General features: G+C 39.9%; 3 protein-coding genes across 5 annotated transcripts; 1 reads left to right on the forward strand and 2 right to left on the reverse strand.

Moving 5' to 3' along the window:
* Positions 1 to 6,223: 6,223 nt before the first annotated feature.
* On the reverse strand, positions 6,224 to 25,572 carry Naa80 (N-alpha-acetyltransferase 80). 3 transcript variants are annotated; one of them, XM_022845244.2, is made up of 3 exons: positions 25,174 to 25,572; positions 9,613 to 9,677; positions 6,224 to 7,935 (listed from the first exon to the last, which is right to left on the reverse strand). In XM_022845244.2, the coding sequence occupies exons 2-3, from the start codon at positions 9,670 to 9,672 to the stop codon at positions 7,387 to 7,389; spliced, it is 609 nt and encodes a 202-aa protein (XP_022700979.1). In that variant the 5' UTR covers positions 9,673 to 9,677; positions 25,174 to 25,572; the 3' UTR covers positions 6,224 to 7,386. The 3 variants fall into 3 exon arrangements, with proteins under 3 accessions (XP_022700979.1, XP_022700980.1, XP_022700981.1); XM_022845245.2 differs by having other exon boundaries at positions 25,471 to 25,556; XM_022845246.2 differs by lacking the exon at positions 25,174 to 25,572 and adding an exon at positions 11,280 to 11,541.
* On the forward strand, positions 15,053 to 22,064 carry LOC111267177 (uncharacterized). The gene is made up of 3 exons (XM_022845247.2): positions 15,053 to 16,195; positions 21,048 to 21,118; positions 21,461 to 22,064. The coding sequence occupies exons 1-3, from the start codon at positions 16,114 to 16,116 to the stop codon at positions 21,740 to 21,742; spliced, it is 435 nt and encodes a 144-aa protein (XP_022700982.1). The 5' UTR covers positions 15,053 to 16,113; the 3' UTR covers positions 21,743 to 22,064.
* LOC111267174 (gem-associated protein 8) lies at positions 23,998 to 25,175 on the reverse strand. The gene has a single exon (XM_022845243.2). The coding sequence runs from the start codon at positions 25,137 to 25,139 to the stop codon at positions 24,405 to 24,407; it is 735 nt and encodes a 244-aa protein (XP_022700978.1). The 5' UTR covers positions 25,140 to 25,175; the 3' UTR covers positions 23,998 to 24,404.
* Positions 25,573 to 25,895: the final 323 nt, after the last annotated feature.

Consider the following 25,895-nt stretch of genomic DNA (forward strand, 5'->3'; position numbering starts at 1 on the left):
GCAAAACTGTTCCTTTGTTTCTAATTTTGTTACTGGATAAATGTTAAACACTAGATATTCTCCGGCGCCCCCTGGTTCGAGGAAAAATATAGAACGAAATGAAAGTGATGAAGAACCTGGACGTGACTGGTTTTGACTATCCGTTGTCCTTTGTTTGTAGCAACAAATAAAGGGGTCACTCGTCAAGCCACTGCGAGACACTTGTGCACTACAGGCTTGCACGTGTCGAATACCGAAGAGAGTCGTTGCAGAACTTACTACCACCATTAGCAATATGGCTTCTTTAAACTGTTCTTTAAAACTATGTTTGTTCTGGGCAGGATTATAGAAAAGTTAATAAGAGGTGAAAACTGTTAGTGCCCATATAGCCATGAGGGCTGCGGACATAAAAAGATGGCAATCAGAACACCAATAAACGGTCAAAGATAATCGCTCATGAAAGCACTCGTATTCATCATGATCAAAGACACTTGGTGTGTATTCGTTTTCCTATCAGCAAATTTCAGTACCTGGAGAGTTTAGCCGTTTAAAAAACTGAACTCTTCCCTCGCTTATAATCACTAAATTACGGAATGTTGCACATTCTTCAATATTTCTCTCTTTAACTTTGACTCTAAGTTGCAGCAGTTACCCTTTCGTTAAAACGGTAATTGTTTCCAGGAGCCCTGCTGAAGTAGGGAATCATTTCTTATCAAAGAACATGTGTTTGTTAGTACCGGATTTGATCTTAAGAGATCGCTTCTAATCAACCCTTATACAAAGCTTTGATGTTAGTACTACGGACAACATGTGTAGAATGCAAAAAAAAAACTATTGCAGAATCCGTATCGTGCAGCTTGGCGATGCTAGAGTTATTTACCGAAAAAACACATTTTGAAAAATCAGGCTTTTGGCAAGCAATAATTGTGTACCTGAGTTTTCCAAAAAAAAACAACAAATAGGCAATGTTTCGAACGAAGTTAGTGCCTTAATAAAGCCAATACGCATATACGACATTCAACTGAGCTTTAGGGCATTCAGCGAATCCATACTAACAGTTATGCATGAAAAGTATGCAGATGCATGCAAAGTGTATTTTTATAGATTGAGAAGCTTAACGGTACGTAGGGCCCATCTTGATTGATCTGATATCAACACAGATCGCCCTTTCTGCTGAAAGCCCTAATATGATAGAAGAAGTAGCATCTGAGTTTTTAAAAGGATTACGGATAAAACAGGTCAACAATAACTCTAGAACAAGCTTTCTTTATTTGGCCTTAACTTAAGGCAAATTTTGTATTTTAACTTTGTCTTAAGTTTCGTGCACGGAATCAGCAGATGAAAAAGGGCCTAATGCCTACTAATCTAAATTGTGCATGCGCCTATCACGACAAATCACGATCCAATAAATATAAAAGTTGTCTGTCGTCGTAGAGCGATCAAGTCTACCGCGCTTATCGCAAAATCGTCGAATGCATTTTCCCTGAAAGCAGTAGATCATCCTATTTTCTAGCGCAAAGGTTCAAAAGAATACTTCAAATTAGGCAGAGACGCATTAAAAAAATTTATTGAATTACTAAAAATGAAGAGAGGTACTATTGACTTAGAAACTGTACGTCAACATTGACTGTCAACCGGACCGCCATACAAGCCGTACTCAGATGAGTTAAAGACAATTATGATAAAAATCAATTTAATTTGTTTAATTCTCACGCAATTGATCTAAAAATATAGAAGCAATAGTCAAAAAGCATAGCAGAAATATACCCTGGGTAGTCCAAAGGAAACTGAAAGCATACGCGTTTGACCATCTTATCTAGAATCAAATAGCCAGATATGAGATATCGTAGAAAGAATGACACCTTTACTAATAATAATGAAAATTTTAAATCCTAGACAATAAGCTTACCACTAAACATAATCTCATCGGCGTCTGAATAACCCACGTACTTAATTCTCAGTAGTTACTCTCTTAAGGTAGAAAGAACTTTAGTTATTACCATGTGGCCATTACTTTACAATAACTTTATGTCTATTGTATATTGGTATGATATGATTGCTACGATAATATGTATAGCCATATTCGTCAAGCGAAAATACTGAAAGTCAACATTTGCACCGTTAAAAAACCGAACCGTTTCGGTCATGATCTACAGATGCGAACAGTTTTTTTTTAAACCTAAAACCGATGCGCATTTTCATTTATTTTTAGCTATTATTAGCCAACAAATGTTTCTTACTATACGTCTGTTAGTTAAGAGACTAGTAACACAATGTATCGAGGTATTTAACAGTAAATTTAGTTTAATACCGTTTAATTGAGAGAGCCAGTCGACCCGTCTCTAATCACTTCTAGGCTAACAAAAACAGACTACATATGCAAATGTAACGGGATGCTTGTACTCATGCCTATTAGGCACATATACCATACGGCCCAATCGATCTCATCTTTTAAACAATCAATCCCCTTTCAGTTTGGTCCTGTAACATTAAACGTCTTTCTTGTACAGGCTTAAAACAAGCCATGGGCGTAGTAATTTTACATGTCTCAAATGAATTGATCTACTCTTAAACACATGTATCGCAACCTAGTATTGAACATTATTTACTTTTTCTTTTAATGCTAATATGAAACGCGTCTCAAAAATATCGCTTTGTTGCGGTGGTCACGCGGTAGGTGCTATCCGGGGCAGGAAATAAGAATATAGGGTAAAGTAAGCGACACGAACAATACCTGAACGTTTTTGTTTTCTTATGGTACATTCATTGAAACAGCCCAATACAGGAAAACTAGCTATTTTTTGGTGGCCAGTTTTTGCCGCACTGATAATATTTGGGCAGTGCTTCAAATCCTAAGTTGAGTATGAGGTTATGCTAATATTGTTTCACTTCCTATTTTCACCGGGAGCGACGCGCAGACACAAAGATCATCCCCGGCTGAATAATAGTTCTATGCCTTTTCTACACTAATAAACTTTCTTCAACAATCTAGAGCTGAGAGAATAATTCCGGCCAAACTCAGATTATTAGGCGTCTATAAGCGATCCATAAGCTCAATGACCTCGGACCCCGTATACTTATTAAACACAGTGTTGGCCGTCACAGCACTTGGGGCAAACAGGAAACTGGCCCAGCTTGATTATTAGACACGGCCATACTTGAAGAATGTAGTTCTGGCAGCGGTTGCATAATAGCTGAGGGTAACAGATCTTGGCACAGCGCAACAAGGAATACATACATTTTAAATATATCCATTCAGACAGGTATACAAATCATTTGTATAAAAATCCAGAAGCACCGTTATTTGTCTAAGCAAGTACCCTTGTTGCTAATGCTAAAGTAATCCATAATCGCCGTGAGGTACTGTAGAAGAAATAAAATATCATAAATAAAAGAGCAGTGTCAACTGTGCACGGTATGCTCAATCTTATTACTGACTCACCATGAAATATTCATTTATGTAGGCCTAGCTGAGGTACTGTCATTATACCATCGGTCGTTCGAACAGATTTAGGCGTTTTGCTGGTCCTACTTCTTCTATGCCTTAAGTGCAGAAGACCGTCTGGGCAAATAGTGATCTACTAGTCATAAGAACCTATTGGTTTCCCTAAATAGATAGATCAATCCATATACCCGAGTAAATTATTGAATATTCTTTTTCCTTATGGCCTCTGTTTATAACATAAAAACATTTAAACCGCGATCAGTTAAACAGGCAGGTTAGTAGAGGACCGTGAGTGCATTGCCCAGAGGATTTTGCGTAATGGTAAGCTATCGCTGCCTTCTAGCGTATACTGCTGAGCTCTCTGTACGATTCTGTTGTGATTAAACGAGACTGTGTTAATATTTATTTCGATGTATGTGTTATCACTGACAACACAGAAGGTGGTAGAACTCATGACGAAACCAACGCAACTGTCAATATATAATATTTACAGACGATCTCGATACACAGATGGTAACTGAAACTGACACCTTAACTTAGCTAAGTTATTGAATTTTAGGCGATTAAAAGATATCGCCATCTTGACCTATATTGGTCCAGTAGGTCTACTACTTGTAGAAGTGCTAGCAACGAACGCAGCTAGGATGATAATTAAATTAACTTGCAGGCTCATTGGAGCGTTTGCAATCAGCGACCACGTTCTCAGATGCACAGATTCAGTTACGTAGTTGGAAGAAGCAGATGATGGTCTCTAAACGTCTGAAACAAGATCAAGGGCATATCCGCAAGTTTCAGGTGTTAAATGTATTATTAGATCAATGCAAGCGTGTGCAGGGAAAGTTAAGGTCAAAAAGGGCAGACCGTGCTGAAATCGTGGCGGCGGAACAACTTAATCATACGGTACTTGGATGAAAAAATAATTTGCCCTTGAATATACATCGAATATTTAACTCAGAAGCAGCGCCCTATATAGAGGCATATCAAAACAGACGAAGGTCAAGCACAGTTGTAGATGAAGTTATCTTCTACTACTCCAAGCGCAGAAGTAGCCTATCTGTGATTGGAAAAAAATGCGAGAAGTATAGATGCAATGCCCCCGTAAACCCCAAGCACTTCACAGAGCGTTTCAAAAATATATTTGCCTGGCTTATTATTATACGATTATGATACATAATATCAGAACGAATGTTAGTATATGACCTAGGAAAGACAGCGATCGGTGAACCTTGTTGGAATGAGATTTAGCAATTCAAGAGATCGTCAAGGTTATTTAAGAATAATTTGACTACAGAGCTCTAGGCATAATTACGTTTCTGAGAGAAGGAGAACAGGCGATAAAATTGAGGCGTATTATAAATTTAACGAAGTGTGATACACTTTACTGAACTAATAAACATTCGGAACACATAAGCAGTTTCGTGTGCTTCAGTGTTGCACTGAACTTGGTATAGATGAAGGTATGACAAGCACCTTTCAAAAAAGTATCAGGAGTATCACACAAAAATATCACCAAGGAAATGTTGACTAGTCTATGACTTAACAGAAAGGCCGATTTTGTCAGCAAGCTTTTAAAAAAAATACGCACTGCGGAAAACAGTTTTTTAGATCGTTCGAAGACAAATCCGCCATTACCGACTTTGATGTCTTTATTGTATAACTTATGTTTAACCGAAGAAAATTCAATAAAACTTGAAGCTAATAATTAAAGAAAATTGAAGTCACAAACAAGGCTAATAGCAGAGCGCCACCCTTAGCGACTTTTATTACATAAAAAGTGAATTTTATTTTCTCAGGAATATGCGCGTATCTATAAAGTAAATTCCAAGTTCGGGACCAAGATACGAGTACCACTAGATATGCATTCTTGCGCCATTGATAAGTTTTTAGCTTCTATGAGTTATTTTTTTGTTGTGCATCTTCTGCCTATAAGTGTTCGTTAGAGTTTTTGAAAACCTCATGAAAACCTTAAACATCGCGGACCGTTGTTCTCATCGATGGAGGAAGTTTAGACTTTAGCAGAAATTCTTCCGGCTCGAAGACATTTGCCATGATGAATTTGTGATTTTGCGCTAGAAAAGCTAGTTTTTGTCTGCTACTAAGAACATTAATTGAACGTATATCCGCTATCATTCATAAACAGCTTCTGAAATTGTATTTGAACTTTGACAGGGCATCTTTTATACGACTAGTTAGCTCCAGTCATCACAGTCTGAACATTTCGTTAAATTCTTGTATTTAACCTGATGCGGTAAAATACTCATGAGGCAACTGAATTGACTGTTATTTGCATTGCTGACGTCCGCAGTATGTATAGCTCAGTAAGATAAAAGCATGGAAAGCTAGAAGTTACTTGGGAGCTGATTCACGTAGTTCATTCTTTAATCTTTCCTACACCCACTAGTTGGACCTATTAGCCCCGTTTATAATAGCATATATCCGTCACTCTATGCCTGCCAAAAAAGAAATTAGTAATAAATATTGATCATTGTTGTTATTAAAAAGCTTATATTAGCATTGATTTGTATTTTATAAATTTCTCCGCATTGTTTCCACAGCCTCGAGTTTCGCGTCTGGTATCATTGCTAGGTGCAACTTCATGCTTCCTTAGCATGAAAAAAATGTTTTAATAGCCCGGTTCGAATCGAACGAAAAAAAGCGTTTGCGGGGGTACAGATTTAATCATCCAAGTTCTAGACAGGAGCTTCAAAATAAAGATGCATGTAAATCGTGAAGGTGTCAGATGGAGAGAATCAATGCTTGGACATATCTACGAATAAGACATTGAAGAAGCACGACATGTTTATTTACTGTCGTAAATATATAGACATTATTTATTGAATTAGTTACCTCTAAACTACATATACAGTCACAAACATGCGCCAATACCAATTGTTTAGCGTTGTCTGCAATAAAGTCTTTTGAAATAAACGCGCCGCGTTTTGTTTGGACATATTTTTGTTGAGGTCTTCGATACGTCAACCGTAGGTTTCATATTTATTATATTATATAACAGTTTGGAGACCGTTATCAATAGCCAGTAAATTCAATAGTAATTAAGATCATAGCTTTTTTAGTGAAATCTTTGGCACCAACCCTGCGTATTGTCGTAAAAGACTTCACAGGTCAATCATAGTTGAGCAAAAACAGTTTCGAAAACCTACAATTCTTCAAATCAACTAGTTACCTATTTGTTACTTGACCCAAACACGTGGGTCGTATATAGTTACACAGACCTGCCGACGGGCATATGTTTCCTAAGACTTGCGGGTTTTTTTTTCGAGACTACAGTTACATAGGTGATATTAGACGAAAGATGATAGGTTTGCACACAGACAAACAGTTATTATTTTCAAGATATATGTTTGATAAATAGACGAAATAAAACAAGCAGACGCAAATAACAAATTGCCGGAAACGAAATTAATGAACACAAATAGCCCAACTAATAGAATAAGGTAACACAATAGCACTGCTAAGTATTTTTGCTCTACATTTGATCACGGAATCGTCAACAGGTGACTAATATATTTACACATTGGCATCCTAGAACACAGTGCCCCAAGATATCGCGTCGATTGTATCATCTGCCATCTGAATCAACTAAAGCTTCATCGGTTCTGTCTCGTTGTCCAATAAGTCCTTTCAGGGCATTAGTGATTATATCCTGTTTTGTCCATCTTCACGTTACTAAACTAGGCTGATTCCTCGTTTCAAGACAGATCATCCTCAGCTCGTTTGTCTGTATAGATTTTTCCCAACAACAACTGCTGCACACACAGCTTTATCATTGACAATTATAAATGACAGTTTTACAAATTATTGCGTTATTACAAATGATAGTAGTAACTCTGATATACGCGGATATAGTCAGAAGTAGAGGTGTACAGACAACCGTAAATATATCACTGTCCCTCTTTGCCTTGAAATATATAAATGCAACCATTTACATCTAAAATCTCGGATCATGTCATTATCGTCTTCATCATCCAGTCTCGGTCAAGCCGTTTAGTCTGTTGCACAACTGGTGGTAGTGGAGGTGGAGGTGGAGAATTTCCTGAATCAAGCTGCCGAGAATTCTTTGGCGGCACCACTGTTGAAGGGGCGGGAATCACCCGCGGCCGGACAACACCCCCGAGGCTGACATGGCATCCGCTTGACGCTGTTACTGCCTCACAGAACGTGTATCCTAGCCGAGTATAGAATGCTTGCTTGTTCATGGACGTTAAATAAGCTGTTTGAAAGCCTCGATCCCGCGCATACGCCTCAACGAGGAGCATCAACTCTCGACCCAACCCTTCACCTCGACGATCAGCTACAATGATCACACTCTCGATAAAACACGCGTCCTGCCGTTCGAGAATTCGACAAAGTCGAGCGTGGCCAAGAAATTCACGCGACAACGAATCGAACATTACAAGGGAAACGGGTAGCGACGAACTGGATTTCTGGAGGCTGTAAATTCGGGCAGTGTCACTGCGTTTCCATTCAGCATTTAACGTATCGCAGCAAATCTATTGTCAAGACAGAACAGAAACAGAAGAAGCGAACATTAGCTATTGTTGCTTGTTTTTTAACTCAACTTGCCACAATTTCAAGGTAAAAATTCAGGCGTTTCAAACGAAATCTACGAAATGAGTTTAGCGAGTGGCAACGTACGTCAATATATAAAAAGAAGAGCTCAAACCAAAAAAAAAAACCTTGTTCTCAAAAATGTTATTATCTTAATTATTTGATCCGGATCACGGAATTACTTCATATTTCAAAATGCTTTTACTACAGATTTCAAAGATAAATGCAAGTAACACATTGGAATTTTCGACGCCGGCTTTATTTCTGATGTCTTTCAATGCCAAAAAGCTATTGCAACAAGCCAGGCCATGTATTTCTTACTATACGGTGAAAATTCTCTAGCTATAAGATATAAACTTATCTATTGTTGATCCTGCTTCAAAAGTAATTGACGCCGATTCTTGACGAGCTCGGGAAGTCCAATGAAGTGCGTTCGTTAGGTTGAAAATGCCATTATAGAATTTAGTAATCCATTTTTCGCTTGAACCTTTCAGGGCAAAAAAGAGCTTTCAATCGGTATACAACAATTCACTATCAGGAAACAAAAAAATTAGGTGCAACAAGCAATAGATAAAAAGGGGCGATATTTACGCGCTAGCTTAACATTTTGAGATATAATAAGCCGATGTAATCAGTCCGTAAACCCAAATAAACGTCAGTAAATAGTAAACTAAGTACACGTCAGCTTCCCTCCGAAAATCGCTTTTAACGTAGAACCCAATAGATCAGCTATGTAGACAATGCATTAGTCTACAAAGACCTAAATGTCTGCTGGCCTTCCTTGTCCTGATGGAGCTGTATCAATCAAATTAAGATACAGAAGTGCGATAAAATATCTAACGGGCCATCAGATCATTCGAGAATGAGCCATTATTGCGGATCGGAAAGGCAGACGTTTCGCGACGAACATTCCGATCTAACTGGCATCATGGAATGTAATATTTACTAAAAATCTATTCGCCGGTTATCGTCTCGCGAGATATCTATCGTACACAGAGGACACACTAACAAGACATGTGGAGACGCAAAAGACGTAGTGTCTATTAAACTTCTCAACTCGATGTGGTGGAAATGTAAGCCCTGAAGTCGAACATGAAAAGTAACTAACAATGTGAAGCAACATCAATGAGGTTATAGAAAGCATCTGCATTCAGCCCCCACACCAAAGTCCTCAGGTAAAAAGTTTGAAATCGAAAAAACGATTACAAGTTAGAAAATCAAGTAAACAAATAGCTACGAATCCATCAGAACAAAATACGTTCTCGTACATACAGCTGTTTTCCGTAGGCGACATTAAAAGAAGTCAAGTACTGCGTCTATTGTACAAAGGCCACGTACGATTTCAAACAGAAACTCTCAGAAGGACAAACTGTGAATTCTATATGCTACTGACTAAGAAGGCGATTTGTATTATGGATAGACGAATCTCTTGTGAAGAGATCGAAGGAAAATAGCGTTAAAAACGAATAAAATAGCCTCCCACCTACATACAATACGTTGACGGTGAATGCTAGACAAGATGACATAAAATGCGCTCATACACACACACACATTAGCTAACAACGGCAAACGCCGGTTTGGCTTTCTTAATTCATAGCAAACTTAAAACAAATACAAACCTGCATGTATTCTGGGTAGTCTTGAAGTTCTCCTAGTTGGAGGCATGCGCCTTTGACCATCTTGCCTAAAATTAAATAGAAAATTGTGAAATATCTCATCATAAATTACATCTACAGTAACAACACTCATAATTCTAAAACTTACAAAGTTCAGAGTAAGGGTAACTTAATCGCATTCGTGTCCATATAATCAAAACTGATCCAAGAAAATATTCACTAGCCTTATCCTCGGTACTTGTTTGTATTCAAGGCGATGCCGTTTGCTAGCACGACAGGAACGACTTGGTTGGTTACTATACTGTCATTACTGTATTGGAATATCACGTAATTCTTATTGTTATATATAAAAATACGTATCGGCATATTCGTAGTACTAAAACACTACAGAAAAATGAAAATTTGCATATGACATTCAACAGTAACGGATCCGTATATGAACTATTACTTTGTCAGCTCCAGCCGACGTGCTCCTTCTTAGTAACCATGCTTTCAATTATTGCTGGTCGACACGCGTTACTCTACGTCCGTTAGTTCACAAAACAACATACCATCATAGAATGACCATACATTAATTCAGAAACAAACATAATGTAATGAAATAACGATGGGCGTGACGCAAGCATTTCGATTGTTCATTCGATCCAAGCCGAGAAAACTGTTCTACCTCTAACTACAATGAGTACAACATTCTACAATTATCGCTGCCTTTTGTATGATGCGCCCCGTTACTTCTTCTAGCCAATGAGATACAGGCAAGTCTCTTAATAAAAGACTCCCAAGTTGCGGGTATCTCTCGGATTCTTGATACCATATTTTGCCTTTGGGCTACTATTGCACCCGGTTTTTTTTCGAACATAACGCTAAGGACACGTTTTTTCCGTTTACTATGTGTCTTAATCACTGCTCTTGTCGTCCATCATTAATCGCCTCAACGGTTGCTCAGGACGATCTAACACCACAAGCCACAATTGTGCCTCAAGAATGAGCTTATTGTTCAAAACTCGATCGTCCATGGGCATAAGCATCCGTGTCTATCATAAACAAATAAGTTAGCCATTGGGTGCCCCTATCAGCAGCTTTCTACATATTGGTTCTTCGATACGTTTTTAAATCCTGCCCCAGATCTAAGTTTATTATGATTAAAATTGTTGAACTCATGATTCCGATTCTGCAACATACTTGTCATTAAATTAGTGGGAGTTTAAATTAAAAAAAAAAAGTACGTCACGTTATGTTACATTAAAAAGGATGTCATGAACTGCGTAATGGTATAAAATTTTGTCTTGCGAGTATATTACAAAAACTACTTCTAATTATTAATTGCTAGATTAAGCAACGAACTGAGAACGGTAATATGTGTGAATTTTTCATCACCAAAAACTTATCACAAAAGCATACTATAAATGTGTAGTAATAGACCTGTAGACTGTGAAAATTATTGTGCGGGAAGTTTGTGAATCGAACGAAATTGATGCGTTAGTTAAGCTAGCTGGGCTCTCCTAGTAAATTTTATCATTTAACGCCTTTGTACCGGTTACACTGAATACCTCATCTAGTACTCAATGGAAAAATAGATCTGATAAATGTTTAGAAAATTAGAACGCTGCTGTTCTGTGAAACGGAATTCATGCCCATGAACCTACCTGTTGCATTTGTTTATTGCTTACCGAATTCCAGGAAATGTTCGCTTCAAGTATTTGCATTTATCATTCTCATGGCACTTTCACTTCGTTCAAGATCTAAGTCGTCGATTTTTTTTCTGGGCCGACTTCCGTTTCGTTGGGCACTACAATATGATCTCCTTTTGCCAAACTGACGCCAAATGATCGGGTGCACATAAATTTATTGTAGTGCTAGCTCAGCCCGGAGCTATAACAGGGCTATGCACCTTCTTTAGGGTGCGGTTCGTTGCAAGTGAACAGGAGTCCATGGACGCTTGGAACGAACGTCGAATACATTTTTTACAGTACTAAACTTATTGAACTTGTCTTAAGCAATAAAGTCCGTCTATAACTTCGCCAGAATCCAGAGGATCTTTCGAGCCCTAAAACGGCCGATAAGTATTATGTTGTAAGCAGTCAAACGAGAATATGTTTTGGACGAAAAGCTTAACAGATTCAATCTACCAGTACAGAAATCTACTAAAAATTCATAACCGATTTCATCTTACTAATGTCGATCCGGCTAAATTTGATGGAAGTGATAACTTAATATTGAATTTAAAATGATATTAGAAGGGAAGTTCCGTCACATGCGATGCTATATTTGATGCAACACTCTTTCTTTCAACACTCGAATACTTTATTGGTCAGTATTACTAGGGGTCTGCATGTGCTCACAAAAGTCCATTAGTTTATAAATTACAAAAAAAAAATATTTGTAGGGTCGTTCACGCCAGACCTTCCGTTTTTTCAATTCACGTGCGCAACTCCATTTAGATTTTCTCCAAAAATAGTAGTCCTTCCAAATTATTGTAATTAATATTTTTTTTTGACGAACAGGTTTCTAGACTTGGTCATTTGTTCTCACTCGTTCAAACGTATTAATTGCCTAACACATATATATTAAATTCCGTTGGAACCTCTAGTATCGCATCTACTTTGTACCTTACTAGTGATAACCCGAACATCGAGACCGAATCGGCCGACGTAAGCACCACCCTACATCTCCTACAGTCTTCCGCTTGTGGACATTGAATCGCAGTAAAACGCTCATAGGGGGACGTCGAAAACCTTCTTTAAGCAATGCCTCTACCTCATCATATCAGTTGGCCTGCCACAGCTTGTCATTATCAAAGGTGCCATTACCAAGGCACCTCTTTCTAGAACCCAGTAACTATTAGAAGCTAGTATCAAAAGATCAACATGTAGATATATATCCTTCTAATTCCCATTTTTCTTAAGATATTTAAACACCCCTGCTAAGGTCATTCCATGTTTGTTTTTTTGTAGATTAACAACGAAAACGCATATTTCATTTTCGATAGTTGCAGTACTATGACACGAAAAAAACGGACAAAAGACACACCCGTTTATTATCTTTACAGCTGTAGCGCCTACATTTAACCCTATACATAGTGGTTATATGACGTGGACATAAAGATCCGAAAAGCAAAGCTATTCTACGATAGGCTTCAGTATATATATGCCAACTCCGCTTGTCCTTCCATTCGTTTATCGAACGGTTTTCTGGTTCGAAGCCATCTGCAGGTGATAACCACGAATCTAGCGGTTATTCACTAGACACGTAGAACTGTTACAACTACTAGTGCTATTATAAGCAACAACAGTGGTTTGATGGTAGCTGCTTGTATCCTGCACAAATGAGGATAGAATATAAGCCGTCGTCCGTCTTACGGATCAGGTTTTTCAGCTGTGCCTGTCTATGGTACAACCTATTTTGTCGTCCCCTACAGAATTTATTGGTATTAGCGAGCCGACGCCTAACAGTTACGCAACAGAAAATCATTGCCATCTTTGCCAGCAGCAACAACAGCAATCGCAGTCACAACGGCCTGATCCCGTTGGACGCTGTATACCCTCCCTTCTCGTGCTGTTCGATCGCTGCTCAGCCACTCTGTTTCTCGCTCAGCTCATTCTGTATCGTCTTCGAAAACTGTTTTCTCTGTTTTCTTTACCTCGTCCCTCCGGCCCTTTCCTACCTTCCAGAATGTCTGGTCGACAACGAAGACTTTCTTCCATCTCGACGGCACACAGTCAGCCATTACGACAACAGCAATAACTTCAACTGCAACATCATGAACGGTAGGGCGGTAAAGCCATCTGTTTTGACCACCGTTTCGTCTACCGTTCATCGTCAGCAGGTCATGAGAGCAAGCAGCAGTGCAGAAGTGGGTTCAGTGATGCGTCAGCAGAACGCAGAAGTCGTTAGAAACGATCCCTCAGCACTACGAACAGCATCGGCAACATCAAAACATTCAGCGGCAGCCACTTCTCCCCTATGGCATGCAGCCACAGTGCGCACGATGCAATCGCCCGTTCCTGCTAACTCAGCGCGCTGGAAACATCTATGCACGGGCCAGTAGGCAGGCAGAGCTATTGTCCCCGTCGCCGCTGCCTCGAGAAGTCGACTCACGATGGAATCGTCGGCAACAACAGACACAATATAAGCATTGCAACGACTTCAATAGCCGTAACCATGTTCTGCGCCGCGTATGAACCTACTCCATTCGGGCGTTAACGGGTCTTGTTCATGTGTCGATTTGTTCGTCGTTCTGACAAGGATTGTCTCCTCAGCTAGCATCCCGTTTGGGTCGTTTGGTGGCTCAACGCCCTGTACGAGTACCGTCAAATGAGTGAGATAAGCACGTGACAACAACTTTGTCGCCGGCTGCCGGCTTTTGCACATCGGTACAGGCAGCCAGTCGGGAGGCATGTCAGAATGCCGTAGAAATCCCTTGCTACCATTGCTTCTGCTGCACACCAGGATCTCGCTGGTTGCATGATCAGCTTTAGTGGGTTTGCTGCTGCTGCTGTGAGCAATATGTTCGCGCCGCTACGCGCAATATATGCAATGATTCGGCAAATACGGCACATAGTTACCGCTAGTAAATGGTGGTGATATGGCAGGGACTTCTGCGACTAATGCTATCTTTTACCAGCCACACAGAAGAATAACTGCTGAGCTGATATTTCGATTTGTTCGTACTTGTTGTCGCTATGTGCATGTAAGCAAATTTCACTGAAGATTTTTCTCTTCGTTTTTGCCGGCTAATGAGCGTATATCGCATCTGACATTAAAAGACAGAGACAAGCAATTGGTTAAAGTTACTCACATAAAAGGGTCAAGAATACGGCCAGGTATACGAAATTAGTGTACCGTACAATAGTTGCTAATGATCAGAGTCAAAGCAGTTCATATTAGTTCATGATCCGTTGTGGAAAACCAATTCAATCAATAAATTTAAATTTAGTTGTGCCGTCAAATGCTTCGTGTTGCGATCATATACATAAATGGTTTGATTATTAGAAAAATCGGTCTAGCTAAAGGGCTGTGTGGTCGGATATTGGTTTAAAAAATAGTCAGATCAAAAGAAAATGAAAAAACTTTCGGTCCAGTACAGATGTAGAATTTCAGTTTCTCGAAGACAACTACATATATTAGCTTCACTTAACGTCGATTTATCGGAAATGCTGTTCTGGCCAATACAAATCAAATAAGAGTTGCAACAGATATGAAATTGACTTGAAATTTGAATATGGAGTCGTATAACCATTACGTAACCTATACGTCCAACGAAACCTCTCATATGTGTAGGATAAAGCTTCACTTTCTCAGTATCCTACGTTCATTCACTGTAGAAAAAGATTTCCTTGAAAACTCAATAATAAGCTCGTTTGTACATCAAACTCGCAATTCATATCCACATAGGAACAGAAAACATTCAATCAAGTGTTTCATTATATTGTATTTATTATCTACAAAATGAATGCTATTATATATATTTGTTTCCTACTTATTATAACAACTGATTATTGTTCAAACATATTGCTACATTCAGTGGTGTGCACCTGTTCCACAGAATATCGCTTGTAGAAATAGACAGCAACAATCGGCGATATGCAGAAGTCGCGCGCCGTCGAATATCTGAAGTCTCTAACTTTCACTCATTGAACAGCTTCAATTTACCTTGCATCAAAACTGATCATCACCTTGCCCTTGCCAGCTTTCGAGACCCAGTTTTTACCACTCAGGCCAATATCAGTTGCTAGTTTCATGATCAACTTATGCTTCGCGAAGGCCACGTGCGCCTTATCATCTCGTCACCCTTTTCTTGTTTCTTTCTGTTTTGGTTGAGGAGCAGCGCATCGTTATGTTCGTCTACTAGTTCTACGCATGTACCGTTTGTCGCCGCCGTTAGCAAACCCCAAACTTTGTCGCGCTATACACAACGAGTACGAGCAAGCGGACTGACGGTACATGCTGCTCACCTCACAGCATCGCCGGACCCTTTCCTTGCTTTGGGGACTCTCTCCCCACTCAACGATCTTTAGTCAGTGGCGATGGTGCCGTCCACATTGAGGCTGCAAGCTGTCTGTTTCGTTCGAATACAAACTCTCATATCTTCACCACCACGCAGCAGCAGAAAACTCTGAACAGAAGATACAGAACAGACCGAAGTATCCGTGCTCTGAGCTGACAAGCTGCACACACCGGTGCTTGTTCCAGCCTGCTAAAGCGATGCCATGTGAGCGGCGAATGTGCAGTAACATGTAATGCCCTTCGCTTGACCACTATCTATATGTATTTGTGTGTAATAGCATCTCATGCAGAGTCGAGCAGAATAGTCTGTCATAGAACTGTTGTTTCCCACAAATGGACGATGATACAGCTACGCGTTTTTTGTCTTGGACGGATGCATTATTAGATATTTCTTTTAACTACTACAGTGCCAGCTTGGCTGCCTGCTGAAGCGCACACAAACGACCATAGCTGACCCATAGGCACGCAGAAAAATACTTTACTAGAAGATCACCCAGGATGAGTTCAGTTGGTGGGCAGATTGTAGCTTTGGTGCTGGTTCTCCTATGGACGACCACGGTGAACGCAGCTATTCTGAAACGTAAGTAAATCCTTGTGGTAACGTTTGCTAAATTCATAACTACGAGGTCTTAGCCTAAATGCGACCTAAGTCAAGAAGTGCTTAGATTACACTGGGCCGCAGTAAAACGAATCTAGGATGCCAACTGCGTTAAGTTGAGAGTACTTAAAACATTGTTTCTGCTTTGTCTGTCGCATTTTTTTTATCAATACTGTGGATGCGCATATGCCCTTTTTAGATTCTCCAACATCAAGAACAGCGAAGTCCTCAACCAAGTTTTTCAAATCCAACTTATATTTACTTACCCCGCATTGAACACAACCTATTAACTTACAAGTGTATGCACACTAGTAGTAAACAACCTATTATATTCAATCTGCCTTCTTCACACGGCATTCAGTGTGATCCCAGTATAGACGTCATGCAAGGGCCAATGTTATTCTTTATACCGCAATAATTCGCAATTTTTTTATAGTTTGATTCGATCATCAGCATTATGCTATTCGTAAGAATATTTTTTCACATATAGCAGGTCTTGCACATGTATATCTTTAAGTAAAAGAGGACCTTTCCGATCGTCTCTATATAAGGTGCGTGTGTGACAAAGTTCCCTTAAAAAACAATGATAATAATCCACTGGCCTTTCATGGATGCACTGACGTCCGTTGACCCGCTAAAATCGAAATACGACGGATGGAAGCCGCCATAATGAATCTGAACAAGTCACTTGTTCTTTGGCTCGAAATGAAACAGAGAAGCTACTGGTGGTAGTAATATAAAAGCAGTAACTACTACTCATATTAATGTTTGTTCCCCAGTCAAATAAACCTTCTGCCACAGTATGACCACTTTGATATTCTGCCGAAAAAAGGTTCATATCAGTCCCAATAATTGACAAAGCCTCTTGGATTCAATTGGGTTCACTATAATTCGTATTTATTTTACAGCGATAAAATACACCACGTTAAAAACAGCACGCTCAACATTAAAATTTGTATGCGTCTTTGCGCCGATACCGTTCCACGTTAGAAATCCGGGTTCAAGGACTTTTTGTATGAAAAATCATGGTCGAAGAAACGCTAACTTGACGCTAACGTGATAAAGTACGTTCAAGTTACATATTATAGTCGAGCTGTAATATTTATTGTTTCGACTATGGTTGGACATTAACATTTCGAAAGTTGTTGCCACATTATATGCTCTATTTTAGACAGCCACTCGATAGATTCAGATTTCCATTCGCCTTAAAGCACGTAACATTGAAACATTAAGCTAACATGAAAAACTAACGACACTTCATCAACCGTAACATAAACAGCGATCTAGTTGACTCCAATTAGACCTGGTACAGCATAGATGTATTCGCTCGAGTTCAAGTGATTTACCTGTAGACGTCGACCAGTGGCCCACATTTCCTAACTGGTCATTGACCATAAAGTCTAGGTACAACATTCGTATGTCTCCGTAGAAAGGACGGAGCATCGGCAAACAAAACTGGTACAAAATCTGTTAGTGACAATCTTGGAAGAATTGAAACTATTTATATTTTACGGGTTACATCTATAACAGTATTTGTTGTGCACACTGCACTGTAAATAAACAATCTGGACAAAGTTTGCAGGCAAGATAATAAATATATAATATATCATGAACTTTTTATATAACTTGAAAATAGAGAGTCACAAAGAGCCAATCTGACGAGTCGAGAAGTGACAGGCTAACGATGGTGGTACTTCTACTATGGACTGAAACAGACGATCCGTCACACAAGTCTCAAATCAAAGCTCACAGTAAGCAAAGTATACGAGCAACTGTCGTCAAAGTGAAGTACCCTATGGCTTCTTCTAGGCCACACTGCATTGCGAAACAGTAAAGATTGATTGACTCGTGCCGTGTATTTCAACAATTGCTCGAACGTAACACTCGGTACGACCTGCTTCGAAAGTGTATTTTTCATGTTCCTTTAATGACATTTAAAACCAGCCTTCAACAGTTATGATCTGTCAATAGTTCATTTTCTAGTAAGGGTCCAAAGTACAGCAAATTTAGTTAGCGCTGAGTATAAGTTTTCATTCCTTCCTTATATCATTAGACTGAACATAATTTAAGGATAGGAAGCCAATTAAGCCAGTTCGATGTGTCACTCGTAGCGCAGCAAATATGCTCTATAGTCCGCTAAACAAAGTTCACATCACATTTGGTTAACGTAAATACACAAGCCCCATATAGTTATTTACTCCATGAAGCTTTCCGATATATGCAGATGTGTGCTACCGTCAAGGCGCCGCTCTCCGCCATGCATAAATGTGTAGACTATACTCACACAAGATGTGACCGAATTTCGTCAGATATCTTGCCATTCGTAGATGGCCCAGTCGTGCCTCTCTGGCAAAAAATCCAGTCGACAAGCGGAAATTTTGATGAGAAATTTCTGCCTGGCGTTAGCGACACACGTATGAATAAATACACACATAGCCAGGCACCGGTCATTGGAAGCAGCTACATCTACATGGAAGGCTTGACTTCGCTCTACATTAGTTCGCTCTTCTACCTTTTCAACGGTTTCAGTCTCTTTCTATTCCATCATCGTCGTATCCGTCGCTTCAATCACAGATATATGGAGTCATCATAGTCAGAATCTCATGATGTCTCTTTCGATATTTCGCACCGTTGATCGCACATCTTAGAAAAGGTCGTCCGTCACAGAGAAACATGCCTGGTACGGACGAATGTACTGACAGGCAAACGTCGCGACACTTTCCTTCGCGCAACGGATTTTCGCTTTCGCCTTACGCACTCACTGCGCAGATATACCACCACCAGCAGCAGCATCAGCCGGTTCAAACAACATTCCCCTGGCTGCACTGTTAGCAGCCAACTGTTACGAAGATCGCGGATGCCACAAATGGGGCCAAAAACTCTCTTACATAATAGTTACTGACGTTCGCGCGCTGTACGGTCATTCCTGCTCAGATCGTCGCGCAGATTTGGTCGGTCTTCAAAGAACGAATCATGAAAAAAAGGCTGAGTATCGCTTGAACTTCTGGTTCTTCTCGACGACGCACTTCTGATGACCCAAATCCTTTTGCGGTTCTGTTGGCTTCGTTTATCGAGACGCATTCAACCAGTGTTAGCCCGACCGTAGCCAGCGAAATGCCGTTAGCTCGTTGATCACTCTCCCTTTTATGTCAAACGAAAGCACACAAAGTGAATTAGTACTTTCTCAGTCCCCGATCAACAGTTTAAGAACTACCTGATATGTATTAGCGGTGCCATTCTCTTATACGGCAAGCAAAGAGTTCGACTATTTTGTTACTTGGCAGAAATAAAGTCGCTTTACATCTGGTTCATGATCAGGAGGGGTTTGGGGTTGACTTCAGGGGCATCGCATTTCACAGCGACAAAAAGGTGCATGGGTTGTACAAGGCGCCTGAGTTCAGATGTTCACCTGCAATGGCGTCCATCTGAACTTGGCATTAGATGTCTACTGTTCTGCGAAAACGACGGATGTGAATTTGATCTACACGAATTCGTTGTTTACGACCGGCTCGGAAATGATTGTAAGAGCCGAACACGATGGGCTCTTGCTCCTTAGGGTTCAACAGGGAAGCTATTATTTTTTATGTCTGATTAGTGGTAAAATGAGTCTAACTCCGAAAAATGAGGCGGTTTCGATTTGAAAACTGAAATGAAAGATGTGCGTGTGACTACACTACGTCACTGTAGGGTCACAATAGTACAGATCCTCGACGGCTCCAAGTTCCGTTCCAAAACTCCACTTTGAAGCCAGCTGACGTGAAACAACTTTCGAAACCTTACCTACTTGGCTTCAGCCTCCCTACAGCGAGTCTTCGGAAAACAGAATGGAGGTTGCTTTACGCACACCGTTTTCAATGTGATGCTTGATATTCTTCAAATGGGAACCAACAATCACTACATGCAACAAAATACGCCACGTAAATCTTTTTCTTTCATCATTATGGTCATAGATGACAAACACCATAGTAAACGATTATTTCGTGTTTCCCTTAAGAAGCAGCAAACATGGTCAGCATTGCCTCCAAATGTTGCTCATCTGTATCATCCATCAAATGGAGCTTCTTATGGGTACATCAAGTAGATTACTATAAGTTCATGCCAATATAAAATTATCTCAACAATCTGTGTCGTTCATCACGTAGAGCGCATATGATGCCCCGTTGTTGTTGAGGAACATTCGACAAGTAACTTCTTCGATTTATATCCCTCTATGACTCCATAGTTTGCATTATTGCCGAATTAAAGGTATGTTGTACTCTTGCTAACTAAGAGATGAAAGGAAAACATCAAAATAAGTGAATTTTTCCGGTACTGTAATATAATTAGTCACACTTGCCGCCTATAAAACATTTGCTCATTTGGTTTCTTCCCTGCTTATATGTTTGGACGACTTAATATACAGCTATAATAAGCGATGATCGCTGTATGGTAGTATCTTTATTCCTTCTTGGAAAAAATAAGGGACTCGTTTAGGGTTCTTTGATCGGTTGAATATCATGGTTCTGTACCGCATTCTAATGTCATTCAGAATACGGAATCTGTGCGTGTATCCACCGCATATTCCCCTGGAGCAGTTTTTGCTATAACAGTTCATAAGTCCTTTATTTACTCGGTTGGCTACTACTGCATAATGAAAGTGTGTTTTTCCTCTGTCCCTGTAGGACCATTATAAACGGTATCATTTTATTCATCCAAAGACCATATTTATACGTGTTAATTTCACATTATAACGGCATTTTATTTACGATTTTGATAGCTACCCAAACGGTGAGTTATGGATTCCGAGTGGTTACTTTTATTTATATTTATGTGTTTTGTGTGATTTCCGTTTCAGCTTCAATTCAGGACTGTCTCAAGAACCTGCCTCCGTTAGGTTCTCTTTCATTGGATATGAACCAACTTGTGGTGGGTTTAATTTTTAGCTAGATATACGTAAAGTGAATATATATTTACTTGACTATATAGAAAATTCTTTACAACTAAATTTTACATGACTTTGGTACATTAACGTTGTAAATAGCAGTCCAATCGAATGCGACAATATGACACAATGAGAGTTATTGGGATTTTCCAGCGAGAAGTTATTCGGAAAAGTCTAAAATATTACTTTTCCACTGAAGCCAGGTAAAATGAAGCAAAGTAGATAGACAGCATTTTCATCTTGTCACGACGAACTGTTTAGAATAACAACAACCACTATAGTTATATTCGTTGTCTTTAATCGAATTTGGCCTGCATTAATTCCAGAGCATGATACCTGTGGCCGAAGAAAGTTGTCAGTGCGTCGGCCGCGCGGGTGGAGCTATTACTGAAATTTTCGCAGAGATCTTCACCCAAAAACTAGGTCTGGAATTGCCTGAATGCTTGATGAAGGCTGTACGAGAGTCAAAATCCCGCACCGGAGTTGGATTCGGTTCAACATACTCATTTTTCGAAAATTTCGTTGCGTCCGTCGTATCTGAAATCACGAACGATCTCCTATTCGGTCGTGATGAAACCATAGGAGCACACGATATGGGCTCATTATAGATGCCCTTCATTCAGACCCAGGTTGTCGGAATAATGTTATCTAAACTTTAGTAATCGGGCCTGTGCTAATATGTGAAAAACAATTTGAGTAAAATGCAAACCACTACTTTACTCTTTCGTCTTTTTCTGAGCTACAGTAAGATGAAGAGCGCCAGATGCCACGGAGCGAGAATAGACCGACCGCCAACTGAGTGGCTTTGCTTTCGTCCGTGTTGTACAGTGAAACTCAGGCAGCTAAACAGTGCTATGTGTAAATAGTATATTTTTAGCCCATTATATGTATTATATAACAAATGAATAAAACTAATAATAATTACTTGTATTTACTAACCTATATTTTGGCTTGGGGCATAGCTACATCTAATGTCTACCTGGCTGATTGGTCATATCTTCAAAATACGTAGCTGTTTCCTTATATACCAAAGTAGTTTGAAGTAACAGTAATCATTATAAAACATCGTAAACTAAGACCTAATTTATATTTTAGATATTATTAAAGCGCGAGTGCTAAACTCCTGCCAAAATGATGCCCATTAACGTATAACATTTGTATGAACTTACAATATCACTATTATAGCTCATATATTGGAATAATCTCACCAATTCCCGCTGATTTATTACGCAACGTATAAAGTAATGTGTAGAGTTCTCTGCTTAGAGTGATCCGTTTTAGACTTGAGCGCTTCCTTCCTTCTTAGCGCACAAACTTCAGAAAATGGCGCCAACAGCTTCAAACGATCTGTCTAGACCATATCCCAAACGGGGTGTCATATATATAAAAGACTTGATAGTAAATAATTCATTCTTGTTACCCCAGTTGGTTGTACCAGTAATGCCACTTCTCCAAATCTGCAGAAGGTCGCACTTGTTGTTTGGTGGTCTGACTAATGGTGGCCTAAGTTTTTCAGAAAGGAAAACCCTGATTAAAATTAAAGAAAGACTAAATTGTTCCAAAAATATTTTGATTCTAACATAGCGTGACGCAATAACTTGATTTACTGTGATGCTTGCGCAATGAGGTCGCATAAATATAGAAACCACATAACCCTAGCACTTTGTTTGCTTACATTAAGCAAACAGAGTGCTAGGGTTTGCAACAGAAAATTGACAGAAAAGCAGACGAAAGTCTCGGTAAGCTAATTTGCTGGTGTCTGTATGAAAAAGGTAGAACATTAGGTTAGAGCAAAGTCAACAACTCGTTAGTCATTCAGCTACTAAGACAGCAGAAACCTCGACAAAACAACAATCGAACTTCAAGTTTCGGCAGCGCATAACAATGCGTTTGTGGTCATGTAATTATTGCAAATAAAAAAATTTATTTTCGAACTTTTTAGCAAATAGCTATAATAATGCCATAAGCGTGGCACGAAAGGTTCACAGTAAAAGAAGTAGTCACAGGCAGTCAGGTTTCATCGAACGTTGAGTAGATCCGGCAAACCAAAAGAAAGTGGGTTAGAATTTGCACTTCTAACGTAAAGAAGCCATTCTGGCTATTTAGTTCGTTCGCAATGTGGCAGGCTAACGCAAAGTTATGACGTACGTGAAATTTGTACGTCACAACATTCCATTGATGACAGTTCATCAATCTTTAGAGCAGTTCTCTTTGAATTTCTGATAAGCTCTATGATTAAGAACTTCATCTTTTACTACCAAAACTCCAAGTGGCCATTGCCAGTTGACAAACTAAGGCCCTTGTAGATCTAAATCACTTCCCTTCCCAAAAATCTGGCCCCGCAGTTGAACATGCGGATCACATTAAGTAAAAAAATAAAAATACGACTGCCAGCTTATCTGTATGTTTGCGTGACATTTTATCGTATGTAGAGTGGTTAATAGGGTCGCTATGCTGTACTAAGTGAACGTTATAATCAGGTTGGCTGAAGAATACTTCGACTACTTTATCATAATAATAATAATAGGGTAGACGGATATTTCTAGAAGTCACTTATGTCACAGCTTTCTACAGAGATCATCCCCTAAACACTATCTCATTTTTATCGATACATGTTTATATCCCTTATAGGAGAAACACAGCATACGCATACGCTTCTATATTTTTACGGATCCGATTATCTTCAAGTAATCTTCATTTTTGCATTAAATTTCGATCTCATAGGACCGATTCGGTTTCCACCTGATTCGTGTTTACAGTTTATGTGGCACAGCATCAGCAGAGCCGAAAACTTCCTATATTATTAGGGCACGCATATAAAAAAAACATCTTATCTGTGATAAACAAAACTGATCAAAACATCTTACTTTTTAAATTGCTATTTATTTGGTTATTATACTAGTAATACAAAAACAATATTTACGACCTATATATATTGTGCAATTAAACAAGTGGATCTGCTTTAGTGAAATTTTGTAAATGTTCCGCAAGCACGTAAGGAGTGTCCAAGTTTTAAACTTAGTTTCGCTATAATTAAAATCCGTTCTTTGTAATAATATACCGAAGAAAAATCGGTTTGTCCACGATACACGAACAGAATCAATAGATGCTGGTCAGCCTCACAGCAATTAGCTTGCATGACTCTAAAGGGCAAAGCATTTTCTTGCGATATACTCCGTTCGGGAATAAATTGACATTGGTTGACTCAGGTTTTTCCACTACGGTTTAGTCAAGTGACGAATTACTGAGACCAAATAACATCGACGGTTCTTATAACCTCATAGGTATGTTGGGCCAAAGTTTGACATCGGCTTGGGCGAAACGTTCAAACCCGCACTGCATCGCCATCTCCATGCCGTGTATTGTGGCCGCTTGCGAGCCGTACAACTCTTTCATTTCGCGTTGGCACGCTTCAAACATCGCGCTCGTATCCGCGCCTGAGTTCACTGCCGACGGCCGTGTCGAGATCATTAAGTTCTCCAAATTTTCATAGTGTCGTTGAGACTCTTCCAGATCGCGCTGTTCCCTATGACGACGAGATGTCTCGAAAAAATCGAGAATCGCATCGCTTATATCCTCGTTACCTGTTGCCTCTAGCTCTTCCTCACTCGGCGTACGATATTCCCCGCCCTGATTGACTTCATAGGCCTGAACGTGACCGTCACAAATCGTGGACACATTCATGGTTGTTCGTACGTTGTCGTTGTTATCATCATTTAGGATTCGTGGCGAAGTACTCGCCGTGGGACTGTGGAACTTCCTTCGCTTGCTGTTGGATGGACCCCTCGGACTTTTTTGCCGGGTCGGCTGATCGGTCCTCTGGGAGGAGTGCGCAGTGCCCGCCGCCGCTGCTGCCACCACCGTCGCCATATATTCGGCATTGATGCGACTGACTGTTGCGTAGTGGGCACGCATCCACACCATAGATGCTTCATAATGTCGCCAGAAGCGATTGAATGTCGGATGTGAATTGTACATGCCCGCTCTGCCCGACGTGAAACTCATGCCGAACTCACATTCAACGCGCAACACTACTTACGGATTCCGTAGAGCCGAGATGACGTAGCAGCAGCTGATTTCAAAAAGGGGCAAAGCCACAGGCTTTTACACGGGCGGCTCGCGAGGCGGGCTGCTTCGGCCTTCCTGCCTGCCAGAGCATGGGTCCAATGGGCACACGGCACTCAGCAGCACCAAAAGAACCACAGAGCACGAACGTTCACCGACTAAAGTCGCCAACACAAACTTCGCCTTCTTGGGTCGGAGACACCGTAAATCATTCTATGCTTACAATTAAAAAGGTAACATGGATAGTCGCTATAGCCACAGAGCAACCAACCTTGGAAGAAAGAATGCTCAGCTACACCAAAAACACATGTGCTACCCAAACAACACACAATTGTAAACAAGTTTCAGAGAGGGAACTACCTGTACAGCAGACGCTTTCAAACAGAAAATGAATACGGCGCCAATTTCAAATAGCCGTATCGCTTGCAAAAATACAGCATAACGTTTCTACAGACAAATATATGCAATATTTTGTAAATAAATGTCAATATTCTTATATATTAAAGCTCAGCTTCTGATTAATGTGCAGTCTTGTGATCATGAGTTAACAAATACTAAGTAATGCTCACAGGCGTCTGTGTGTTGACCTCAATCCAGAGAAGACAAACATTATGGTGTTAACGAATATGAATCACAGCACAGCCAAAGAATTATTGCATGAAGCAGTCTGTTAATCATCGACCCAAAAGAGCATAC

The sequence above is a fragment of the Varroa jacobsoni genome, unplaced genomic scaffold (assembly GCF_002532875.2).
Source record: "Varroa jacobsoni isolate VJ856 unplaced genomic scaffold, vjacob_1.0 scaffold_1154, whole genome shotgun sequence".
NCBI classification, from domain to species: Eukaryota; Metazoa; Arthropoda; class Arachnida; order Mesostigmata; family Varroidae; genus Varroa; species Varroa jacobsoni.

Coding starts and splice junctions, on each gene's coding strand:
- LOC111267177 (XM_022845247.2), top strand. CDS start 16,114: ATGAGTTCAGTTGGTGGGCAGATTGTAGCTTTGGTGCTGGTTCTCCTA. Junction 16,196..21,047: donor GAACGCAGCTATTCTGAAAC/GTAAGTAAATCC, acceptor TTTCCGTTTCAG/CTTCAATTCAGGACTGTCTC. Junction 21,119..21,460: donor TGGATATGAACCAACTTGTG/GTGGGTTTAATT, acceptor CATTAATTCCAG/AGCATGATACCTGTGGCCGA.
- Naa80 (XM_022845244.2), bottom strand. CDS start 9,672: ATGGTCAAAGGCGCATGCCTCCAACTAGGAGAACTTCAAGACTACCCA. Junction 7,936..9,612: donor ACTACCCAGAATACATGCAG/GTTTGTATTTGT, acceptor TCTTGACAATAG/ATTTGCTGCGATACGTTAAA.
- LOC111267174 (XM_022845243.2), bottom strand. CDS start 25,139: ATGAGTTTCACGTCGGGCAGAGCGGGCATGTACAATTCACATCCGACA.